General features: G+C 39.6%; 1 protein-coding gene across 5 annotated transcripts; it reads right to left on the bottom strand.

The window, feature by feature from the left end:
* Window positions 1-1359: 1359 nt before the first annotated feature.
* LOC115750863 lies at window positions 1360-9234 on the bottom strand. Of its 5 annotated transcripts, none has more exons than XM_030688476.2 (14): window positions 8924-9234; window positions 8082-8719; window positions 7744-7904; window positions 6968-7028; window positions 6385-6450; window positions 6073-6158; window positions 4900-4963; window positions 3628-3840; window positions 3338-3403; window positions 2960-3039; window positions 2757-2868; window positions 2222-2285; window positions 2016-2064; window positions 1360-1791 (listed from the first exon to the last, which is right to left on the bottom strand). In XM_030688476.2, exons 1-11 carry the CDS (start codon window positions 9063-9065, stop codon window positions 2853-2855), a joined length of 1593 nt encoding a protein of 530 aa, XP_030544336.1. In that variant the 5' UTR covers window positions 9066-9234; the 3' UTR covers window positions 1360-1791; window positions 2016-2064; window positions 2222-2285; window positions 2757-2852. The 5 variants fall into 5 exon arrangements, with proteins under 5 accessions (XP_030544336.1, XP_030544331.1, XP_030544333.1 ...); XM_030688471.2 differs by having other exon boundaries at window positions 1360-1689; window positions 2757-2878; window positions 8924-9233; XM_030688473.2 differs by having other exon boundaries at window positions 2757-2878; window positions 8924-9233.
* Window positions 9235-11855: the final 2621 nt, after the last annotated feature.

The raw sequence follows: 11855 nt of genomic DNA on the forward strand, positions 1-11855 counted from the left end.
CAAAGTAGAGGAACGACAGAGATCAAGGACGACGCGTGTTTAATCATTTCGATTTTGGGACCCGTGCCCCCTTTTTTTTTTCTATGCCCTGACTCGTCATCAGGGCGAGAGATGGAGGTTAAGACATCATCTCAACTTTTTTCCCTTCTCATTTCGAGGGAGAAATTGCGGCATGCACGCCGGTAGAATAGAATCTACTAGGTGCGTTTACATACGAGACCACCCATCTAATTTAGAACGCTTTGGATAGAACTAAAACGCACGAGTTGGATCGTCTCCTCTCCTTTTAACCCCAAGCTACTGTCAGTCACGCTATGAACTCTAGGTGTTGATTCAATGATGCCTCCTGCGTGGGTGATCCCACCTGGAAACAAAAGTCAAAAACATGATTCGAGCAAAAGCCATGAAATCCGGCCCTCTCATTGCCCGTAATTTGCTGAGACCCAGTGTTGAACTTCTTGACACACACAAAAATGTTGCATCTGGATTTTCGATCGGGCGATTTTTGGACTCATTTGGGGGACGGGGAGATTGTCAATAAATCCTTTTCTTCAAGAAATGTGCATCATACCATAGGAAAATAGTTGTAGTTCAGAGTTTATGTAGTTGTATAACTTAAACTGCGCCGACGAAGAGGGCAACACATTAGCAGCTGAGCACTTCTGGCCGAAAAAAAGGAAAAGCATAGGGCACGCATGGCAACACTTCTGCTTCTGAAACACCATCAGAAGCAGAAGTTGATTTTTCAACTTCTCCATTAAAAGCAGAAGTTGATTTTTCAACTTCTCCATCAAAAGTTGATTTCTGATAAAAAAAGACGTTTGATAGAATTTCTATTTCTGAAATTTCTACTTTTAATCAAATATCGACGGCGACCGGTGAGCGGCGGCCAGGCATTGGTCGGCAGAGTCGAAGAAGTGATTTCTGAAGCCGAGAAGTAAAAATTTTTTACTTCTCAAAGTTGGCCAAAAATCCAACCAGAAGTAGAAATCTCTTTCAGAAGTAGAAATTCCTACCATAAGTCAATATTTTTACCAAACGGATTTCGGTTTCAGAAGCACTTTTCAAGTGTCTTTACCAAACGGATTTCAGCTTCAGAAGCACTTCTGAAGCAGAAATTCTGCTTTTGAAGTGTTATCATGCACGCCCATAAGCACTTCAACTTCTATAGACCGGCTGATAACGGAATTGTGATTGAATGATGCCGATACGCCCGATCCAATAGCCTTCAAAGCGGAGGAAACAGGGAAATTAAGGAGGCCCAGACATGGATGGCCATGTAGCAAAGGTGAGCATGATCTATGGTATAGAATCCATCTGGTAGAGATACGCAGAAACATGTAGTCTTCACCATCAAACTCTTCTGACTAGATTTGAAAATGATATTATAACATTCAAACATCAAGTATGTCAATTTGCTGACATACTTGCAAAAACTTTGGATGGGTAGATTGGTTACCTACCTATGATGACAAAAGACGCTGGCTCTTTTCAAATGAGTACTTACTTTCCAAGTCTCAATGGACATGTTAATCATGCTAATATACATGCTGTCTTGAAATACTCGTGCAGCTACAAGTTGCCCCCTCACTCGCTCTTAGTCACGGCCAGTGTGCTCTGTCTCCCAAGTCATCAAGTATGCAGGGGATCCTTCGTCAGACACAGATGGAGACCCATTTCAATTGCCAACTAGAAAAAAATACTCAATTATCAAGGAATCGTGTGTATACAGGTTAATGGAGGGTCCTCTATTCGCAGGCACCTCAAATCAAGGGCTTGCTTTGACACAATCTACATGAAGAGAAACAGTTGTCATTGATGTCTTCATACCACATGAAGCTAATAACATAAATGGACTAGCACAGAAATGGAGGAATCGGTTCTTATCAGATGAACTCAGTTCTGCTTGTGCAGGCATCTTTATTTATGATGAAAAAGACTACTTTGACTGAGCATGAGTGCATTTACAACCAAAATTCTGACACAATTATTCTGGATGAGAAGAGAACTCTTACCAATGTGTCAGTAGCAAAAGAATCATTGTCAGTATGCTGTTGCGTTTCCCTGCACATAATGAAGCGGACAGAAGGAATTTCAGCAACCAAACCAAAAAATAAGACCACAACCCAGCAACTCTCGTGAAAGTAGGTTATCTTTTGATTTCAAAATAGAGTTATCAACGTTGTTATGTGTTGTATAATCGGAGATTAGTAACAAGTACCTTATTTCTCTGCAACTGTCAAAGCAAATGACCAGGCAAAGAAGGATGAACTGGCAATATATTCCTGAGAAGTTTTACAAAGAAGTAAGCCAATGATTTCATTAGGCAAAATCAACCATGATATAAATTGCTTCTGCCCAAGAAGGGGTCGCCTGATAACTGGTTTAAACCACAATCTCACAAAAACAAGTTAAAATGTCAGGCATACACTCTTAATTTAGCCCAGCTTCCTCAGAATCCCCCTAGACTTTATCCGGACAATCATAATTTATCCAGGTTGACATCGCAAGCATGAACCGCAGGTCCACAACCATGAAAGCATCGCTGCAACATTATGACACATTGACTGTACTTCACTAGTGCTCCCACAGTTTACATGGAATGAAGTTAAGAGTCTCCTTGATTTCTAGAAGATAGAAAGATATCAAAGACCTTTGTATGCAACCCAAGAGGAAAACAGTCCACTAAATTTCAAGATATTTGGGCGTAAATTAACTTTATAAACATGACATTGAATGAATGGACACAGACATACACTGGAGTCACTTATAGCCTTCTTGTAGCATCAAATGGCGATAACTACGACCACGGAAAAATCGCTGCCACAGGTACTTGAGTGAGCAATGGAAGCTCAACTGCATTCGCTCCTGCACAAGCCTGTGACTTAAAATGAGCACGCAGATCTCACAACAGTTTCATCTCCTTTAGTAGTCTTAGGTAAGAAAATACGTCGCATACCATCTCACGAGACACCTCTGAATACCTCGTGACACAGGGCGAACGAAAGAAGGATCCCTTTGGGTATAGAGCAAGCCAACCTACACAAAGATCAAAAGAAAAAAAATGAGTGAAAAAGAGAAGGCCTTTTACCTTCAATAATACTTGAAATGAGTTTAAAAAGAAGATACAAAACCAAAGAAAGTATCTGGAGATATCTTTGATACTAAAGCAAGTAAACGGACAAGAAAATATTCCGTAAGAAACATCAATAACTCGCTATCCAGAGTGGTATGAAACTTGGGAAGTCAAAAATGAATTATTTTGTTGATCATTTTAAGAAAATGGCCGTGCGATCGAAGACGGATATCTTTGGTAAAGAAAGCACAATATGAGTACCTCGATTAATGCTACAGCAGATGGATCGTCAAAGATCTCGAGGCTACAATCAGCGAAGTAATTGACCTGTACAGCCAACGTGATGTGATTTTCATTTGCAAATATGAAAAAAAAAATTGCCAGACAAACAAGAGAAGCTGGCAATATATGTTATTCGATTTGCTCATATATCAATGACACAAAACCTTCATAGTGATGCAGTTATTTGGAAATAATTGAGAAAAGATATGAAAAGGAAGAAAAAAAGAGAGAGAAAAAGACACTGATCTAAGTGCAGAACAAAAGACTACCCCAAATTCCGCATTAATGAGGGATTGAACAAAGTCCAAAAGCTGAAGCTTTGCCCATTCCAAGCTCAGTGTAGGGTTGTCATCAGATGGAGGATGCCTCCAAGGAGCACCAAAACGGAGTCTATCTTTTGGAATTCGTCCACATCGCACATCAGCAGCAAACTTTTGAAGTATCTTTACAGCCTTATCCATTGCAGGATTCACCATGGTAATCTAACAAGAAATATAGGATAAAGTGCCGGGACACTCGGTATACCAGAAAATAGGCAGCTTGAGCTGGTAGAGGCAATACCACTCATATACCTAATGACACCTCTAGTTTACATAACTTCTGATACACTCAAAAAGTAAAGACCACAAAGCAGAACTGTTCGATACAATTGGCCATCATTGGTTATAAAATGCATAGACCCCAGAATGCACATGATACCCACCCCAGATCACATAGATGAAGATGCTCAACAAGTTCGAAAGAAAGCACAGGAAGATACTTGTGCTGAACAAAATTGAGAGACCATTTAATGCAGCACAATCTGTTGAGAATGAGGAAGCTTGAGACGTTTTGTGAGTATCAACTACTAGATAGTCCCTAGTGAAGAACTCACATATGTTGTAACAGCAAAAACAAAAACCAAACCTATATCCCATTCTTAGCTGCAAACCTGAAATGTAGCTATTTATCTCAAAAACCATAGCATGGATGGTAGGAAACAAGGGGCCTCTCCAGAGGGATCAGTTGATCATTTACCAATAACCAAAATATACACCCCCACCATGGAGCTGATTAATTCAGATTGATTAAGTTTGTTTTTGCCAATGGTGAACAAATTAATTGGAGACTGATACTCAGGTGAGCAAAAGACAAAGAATAGTGTTTGCACACATACAAATACTTATGTACACGCGCAACACACACTTTCTCCCGTACAACTAATATGGATGCGGTAACAGAAGCACTAAGCCTATGTAGTCAGCTGGCCAATTTTACCATCTTCATCATTTGCAAGACTATTGCTTTTACAAGCAAATATAAGTGTGTGAAAGGACAATGAAGGCTCCACTGGGACAAGAAATTTTTTGAAAAATCTGTAAGAGGCCTGACGGTCAACAACCAATTGACTAACAGCTACCATGTCTTTAGCAAGAATAATCAAGGAGCTTCGATTTTCAGCAATGATTCAATGGTGCTAAGTAGCTAACAAATTTCCACCAGCGGGAAATGCAAATATTCGATGAAAAGAGAAGCAAACACGCAGCTAATTCAGAAGTTACCTGCAAGTAAGCTATATATGCATCCACAATGTCTTCAAATGAGCTATTCTTGTCACTTATAACCCTGTGTCATTGTAAAAGTACCAACCATTATGCAATGGCAATATAGAAGGATATGGCACTTTTCAATCATCAAAAGCACAAACTACATTTCATGTTATACTTCTTCCACCATATCTTTTCTATACAGACTGCCGCTAGATAGCTTTATCTAAGGTGTTGTAAATTTACAGATCATGCAAGAATTCTAATCTATGTAGTTACACAGATCTTTTGCCGGATCAAGATCATTCAGTAAGGAAGGCACAAGAACTTGTTGAGAAGGATAACCAGCACATGCATTTAAACGCACCTGGCAATTAATTCCAAGCTGACCACTCGATTATCAACAATTTAAGAGACTGTACTATCTCAAAACCCCTTCTTTCTCAATATAGTTTACATGTTCCAGTTCTCCAAGGTTTTAACATCTGAGTTTACCATAAGGGAAAAACCAATGCATTCCCAGATTCAACCAGCATTCTTTCATCAAAAGCACAATCAAGGGTTGCCAAATACAATTAGCCACTACTACTTCTGAATACATATTCAGCATGAAATTGATTTTCACATGTCAGTGGAACTGGAAGTGAATGAATAACTCGGACATCCCTCTTATAAATTGATAATCATACAATTCCCCGCATTCCTGACCTGTGAACCGATTCATGATTTTTGACAGAGAACCAGGAAGTAAAGGTTCATTAAGGAGAAATGAGGCGGGAGCAAACAGTTAGTACAAAAGCAAATATCAATGTTTCATCCCATGGAAGACTAGGATATGACAACCTACATAGAGGAGATAGCTTCTAGAACCACTAGTAAGAAAAACTGCCCTAAATGACGAGGAGTTTTAGACATGTGCGTTCTTCACATGGAGAACCAAGAAAAGTAGCACACAAAGGGCACAATGCTTAAGTTTGAGGATGAGCAAAAAGAAAAGCGAGGCAGACATGCCAAAGAACAAACTCCAACAACTAAAAGAAATTGCAGGGATTCTTGAACTAGATCTGCTTACAGCATAAAATCACAGATACAGCTATTAGAAAGACCGCCACACAAACTTTTATAAAGTAAACAACAGCAGGAGCATCAAAGATTTATACTTGTGCTCTTCTAGGAAAAAAAACATACCTATTATAGAAATTGCTTTGTTTGAGTGTGTAGAGCTCGAAGAGATGGCGAGGATTTGACCCGAGCACCTCAGAAATCACCAACCACTACATTTATACAAAAAAGCAGTTAAAATGGCATATCATGTCATAAGAAATTATAATGATGATATCTGACTTGTGCATGTTAGAACAATATGTAGTGATGCGAATTAATTAGTGATCGAATACTGTCCAAATCTGCCAATTTCATTTTGATCTCTAGAGAGTCATTATCCATTACCATAAAAGTTATCTAACTACATTTACCCATATAGCAATCAGATCTTCTTACCTCTGAATTGCTGAAGAAATTTGCCACCATATGCATTTTAGCTTCTTGGGGAGTCCAGCCAAAGGTCTACAAACCATAGAAACATAACAAAGTTGAATCACTCATAATTAAGAGATTTGAACATACAGACTGCCCTATATGGAAAAGTGCAAGCTCTTGAACGACTTTGTGCAGTGTTATCAACAAGTGGTAAGTCTAATTCTTAGTAGGATTTCTGGAAAAGCGATTAATATTTATAACACTTTCAGAGAAATTAGATTGAGTAATCTAAGCTCTAACTGGAATATCTCCATTGTTGAAAAGATTTTACGACCTACCTTTCAATTTTTTATAAGGACACGTGACAGAAAACTTTTGTTAAATGTGGGTTGTTTGAAGTGAACTTTCATAAGCACTGCTACTATTCCATGCTTCAGCTAGCACATCTTTGATTTGAAGTCGAAATCATTGCGTTAGTCACACTACCAGAGATAACGGAAAAAAAAAAGAAAAAGAAAAACGACCTTGATAAAACCTCATATCAAGTCATTGACTTCTAGTCACACATGCACGTGCGCACAGAGTAATGTTAAGCATCGAGTACCTCACGGGAGATGAATATGTCTGGAAACCCAAAATCCATGAAAGCTCTATAGGAGTAGTAGCTGAGGCATCACATTACGAGTCAGAATAAAGGCAGATAAAGAAATTGAAAAGGCAATTAGACTTAAATTAGAGTCAAAAGGATCTTATGACAAGGATGATAAGCAACCATCTTAATCAATGAAGAGTTCGATGAATTAACATGCCCTGTGTCATGCACTTAAGAGTATCAGAACAGCACAAGGAGCTTCCAAAAGCCACAATGCAAGTGCAGTATCCACTGATAAGGTCCACTGACAGGTACAGGATTCTGAAGAATGTGGACTCGAATTCCCAAAACTTATCTGCTTCTTTTCAATTGACTGTGCTGCACATCTGGAAGCAAATTTAGAAACTCCTAAGCACTAGCAAGCAGGACTATACAAGGCCAAATCTACCAGGTTAGCAATATTAATTAACTAATTGCCATGTTTCCATGTGTCCTATGCACTTCCTAACTTCTAAGGTTGCTTGTTGTGAAGAACTTCTAATTGTTTTGCTAGCAATCACAGTATTGGTACTCAACCATGTAAATGAGGATGCTCAACCAGGAGAAAAATCAAACTGGATGTTTTAACATCAAGAGATAGGAAACTTATTATGAACTTCATTTTGACTTGCAATGTGTACACTCTTTTTCCAAACAAATAAATTGAAAGATATGTAAGTTTAATATCATATCATCATCAATATAGGCAGACAAAAGTTATGAACAACAGTCACCGAGGGACCAATTACCTATCAGAAGTGATGAGTATAACTGGCAGGCATCTCTCATTTGCACCCAAAGCAATTATTCTCCATATCAGACTGTCATGGTACATTGATGCACCAACTGATGAATCATCAGTCAAGATAGCATGTCTTAGCACATCTATGTTGTTTATCACCAACTTGGGCTGCCAAATTTAATGCAAGCAAATTGTTAGAGCACAGCATCAATCAAAAGATAAAATTACATGCATAGCCAAACTAGGTAGACCGTGTTAATGTTATCATACCATAACTCCACATAAGCAACTACTGTAGAGGATGTGAAGGTAAGAAATAAATAAAATCCATTTCTGCACAAATACCTGAAAATGATCTAGTTCAGCAGCTTGTGACAACAGTTCCAACAGCAAACACGGCCAATCAGTACAGGAATGCGCTAGAGACCTTGAAAACCGTCCAGTCTGATTCAGATGTGCAATTGCCTTACTCCTCCACCCATGCTGAAGCTTAATCACCTCCTTGGCTAGCTTCAATGCAACAATGGCCTCTTGCAAATAAGAAGCCTCCTCGACTGATAAACTCCTTCCCTTCTCCTTCAATCCCAAAATACCATCAATCTCTTTGGCATTGCATTGAGTAGATAGGGCAAAAAGGGCCCGACTCCACAATGCTGAACCAGCAACCTTATCTGAAACCGCAGTCTTCGAGGAATGATTGCTCTCAAGAATCCGTCGAAGCGCTGTGTTTAGGCCATGCCATTTTTTCATAGTCGTGAATATCTGCTGAGAAGTTATGGTACCGAGCTTGACACCCTTTTCCGCCATGGATTCGAGGCATTGTTCGAGCTGATTCTGGAGAGTTGATAAATTGGGTGGATCACAATTCGACCAAGAATACCACGGGAATGAGCTATTGTGCTGCGGATGGTGATCCTTGATCGATTGAGCCAAGTCCACATATCCAGTGACATGAACACCTTTATTCCACTCACCAAGGAGTCCTGGCAAAAAGAGAGAAATCATGAAGCGTTAGCCAAATCCCAGCTTCCCACATCACATTCCAATCATAGCATAAGGTGAAGAACGACAAAACAATCAATTGCAAGTGTCGCACTCCCCATAGTGAAATAAATAACTTTTGCCCGTCAACTGTTCGACGAAAGTTCACAGAGAGACAGAGAGAGGGGAGGAGGATAAAAAATTACTTTCAACGATGAGGGTGGTTTTGCCGACGCCTCTAGGGCCGTGGAGGATGAGAGGCTGAGGGACACGGTGGTGCTGGGCATGGTTGTTGAGGACGGTCTCCATCAAAGGCCTGGGAATTATCCTCCATGCTTTGTGCACCATTTCCCTTTCTTCTTCTTCTTCTTCCTCTTGGAATCGGCGAGATCAAAACCAACGCCGTAGTGCCCTCTTCTCAAGTTTCTTAAACACTGACCGTTGTATGGTTCAGGTGGTGATCAGGGTTTTGGCGGCTGAGCAGATCGTCGAGCCAATGCTCGTTTTTCCCCGTTTCTTCCCTCCAAATTTTTTACTGTTTTACTGAAAGGTTAATATTGACGTCATAATTGAATATTGCCGGCACATATCAAACAGATTTTCGGTTAATTGTTAACCATTCAATCTTTTTTTTTTCTTTATTGATTTTTTTTTTGCTACAGCGTGAAAATAACCTCACGCGTACATTCTCGAGAGCTAGTATAAAATAAAAGAAAAACTTGCAAATTTATTACATCAATAAACGGCACGAGTTCGAAATTTTGGGAATGTAACTCATCTATTATTTAAGACAGTGATCATGTCAAACTTTAAACCTTTTTCTTAAGGGTGCATACCAATGTCGTTCAAGTTTCAGATTTCTTTTTATGTTGTGTTGGATGGTAAGCAATTTCCTTATCTTCATATTCACTCTTTGCAATCTAATTATGAACCAATACTCATTAGATTAACCCCCACTAACTCGGCATTAGTATCATCCAATATAAGATTCACTTTACATTTCAAACTTTTAAGGAATGAAAGAAATTATGAAATCATCTGCATTTAATGTAACTCGAACAAACGATTCACTAAGAAAGCAAGGACAAAATAAATTGAAGTGAGGATAGAAACTTATATGCTATAATTTTCTCATGAAAAAACACTCGTGAAAATTGGCATAATCCTCCAATAATTCATAAATTTACGTTCAATCTCAATATTGCCCCAACCTTTCTCTTATTTGAAAAAATCTTCGACTTTCACGCCAATCCAAAATTTATTTATGCGTCAAATTCGACACTAGTTTTTTCAAAATTATCAATGATAATGCCGGTTAGAGATTTGTTATTATCAAAACCTGCATCTTCATCAAAATCATGTAAAGTCTATACATAGGCGTATGTTGATAATCAAGAGGAAATTAGTGGCAATTATGAAACGAGCGGGCATATTTTGGACTAGAGTTAAAGTTGGAAAATTTTTTAAGACAAAAAACAGAATTCATGGTATAATTAAAACTAGACCTATAAGGAAATTAACCCCGCGAAAATTACCTAATGGTCTTAGGCCAATGGTCATACCTCTCACTTCCGCCCATGATTAAATTGTAATTTCATTTATTATCTATGAAACAAGACAACTCTTTTGTTACGCTCGCTTACTTTTTACTTTAGGAAGATAGAAGTAGTTTTTATGAAACAAAAGGACGATAAAATATTGTGCTCATCCTTCTTAAATTCGAGAAGACAACAAAAAATTTGATGGATTGCTCTTACACTAATTTTGAACCCTACTAAACAATAAACCTTAGGCTACGTTTGTTTCACAAAAAATATTTCTCTAATTTTTCGGCATTTAGATCACGAAAGAAATGAGTCAATGAAAAATATCTCTCCTACCAAAACATAAATTCTGTAAAGTGATTTCCTTTTTGAAAAAGCGGGAAATCATTTATCAAAATATATCGATGCTTGAATAAAAACTTCCACACTCGAGCATAGGAATCCCAACACCCGTTCCTTGGCCCTTAGCAATTGGACCAAGTACGCGGCACTTGGGCCTAGGACCCTTACGCCTTAGCTCGAGACCATCTAGGTCACGCCTCGACACCCCATTCGTTGCACCCTGTTTCGTTGAGGCTAGGCTCGGGATGATACGCTCGATAATATCGAGGTTGGGTTTCGATCCTCGGCACTCGTGCCCAAGTCCATCAAGGCTGGGCCCCAAACCCTAGTACCAATGCTCGGGTGCTCGAGTTTCAAACCTAGATCCATCGAGGCCGGGCCTAGGACTCTTGTGCCCATTCCTTGAGCCCCCTACGCTTGCCCCCCTGTCCATTGATGTCGGGCATGGGCCTAGGGACCAAGACCTAGCCTCGATGGACTTGAGCATAGTCGCCAAAGTCTCGAGCCCCACCTCGATGGACCCGAGTCCAAGGGTTGAGTTCGGGGCCTCGCCTCGATGGACTCGAGCACGGGCATCGATGAAATCCCGGGCCGAGCCTTGATTGCCCCATGCCTAGCGCTTGGGTCTTGGGCCCGAGTCCTACCGAGTCTCGGGGGCCAAGGATATGGCCCTCGCCTCTATAGATCAAGGCCAGGGCACAAGCATAGAGTTCTCAAGCTCGGTTTTCGCGGATTGAAGACTAGTGGCTGTGCTAATACTTGTGCTCGAGAGTTAGGGATTCATCTGGAGATCTTGTTGCGCATGTTAGGTTCCTTGAGTACCTATGTGCAAGTCACTAATGTCCGAATAGTGCATATCTATTTAGGAAAATGATTTTCCTTACCAAACGAAAAATATTTTCTAGTTCATTTTCGGATCCGAACCAAATATGAAAAAATCTCATAAAACATTTTTGAGAAAATATAATATTTTTCGTGAAATAAATGGAGACTTTTAACATTTTTTTGCTCCAAATTAAGATCCACGCACTGAAAGTTTCCTACACAACATGTTTCTCAGAAAGGTATAGGGGAAAAAAAGCGTAGTTGTGTAAAATATTTTGACAAAAGCCGAAAGTCGGAAGGATAATTATTCCGTAGGCCTAACCCACCTCGGTGTTCGTAGATGGGAATAGGAAAAGCAAAAGGAACACGTAAGTCCCACTTCCCGGACCTCCCTCCAATATCTACGGGAATTAAACGGCCCGGCGAA

Source organism: Rhodamnia argentea, chromosome 7 (genome assembly GCF_020921035.1).
Source record: "Rhodamnia argentea isolate NSW1041297 chromosome 7, ASM2092103v1, whole genome shotgun sequence".
NCBI classification, from domain to species: Eukaryota; Viridiplantae; Streptophyta; class Magnoliopsida; order Myrtales; family Myrtaceae; genus Rhodamnia; species Rhodamnia argentea.

Coding starts and splice junctions, on each gene's coding strand:
- LOC115750863 (XM_030688471.2), bottom strand. CDS start 9,065: ATGGTGCACAAAGCATGGAGGATAATTCCCAGGCCTTTGATGGAGACC. Junction 8,720..8,923: donor AACCACCCTCATCGTTGAAA/GTAATTTTTTAT, acceptor TCTTTTTGCCAG/GACTCCTTGGTGAGTGGAAT. Junction 6,451..6,967: donor ACATATTCATCTCCCGTGAG/GTACTCGATGCT, acceptor TATGGTTTGTAG/ACCTTTGGCTGGACTCCCCA.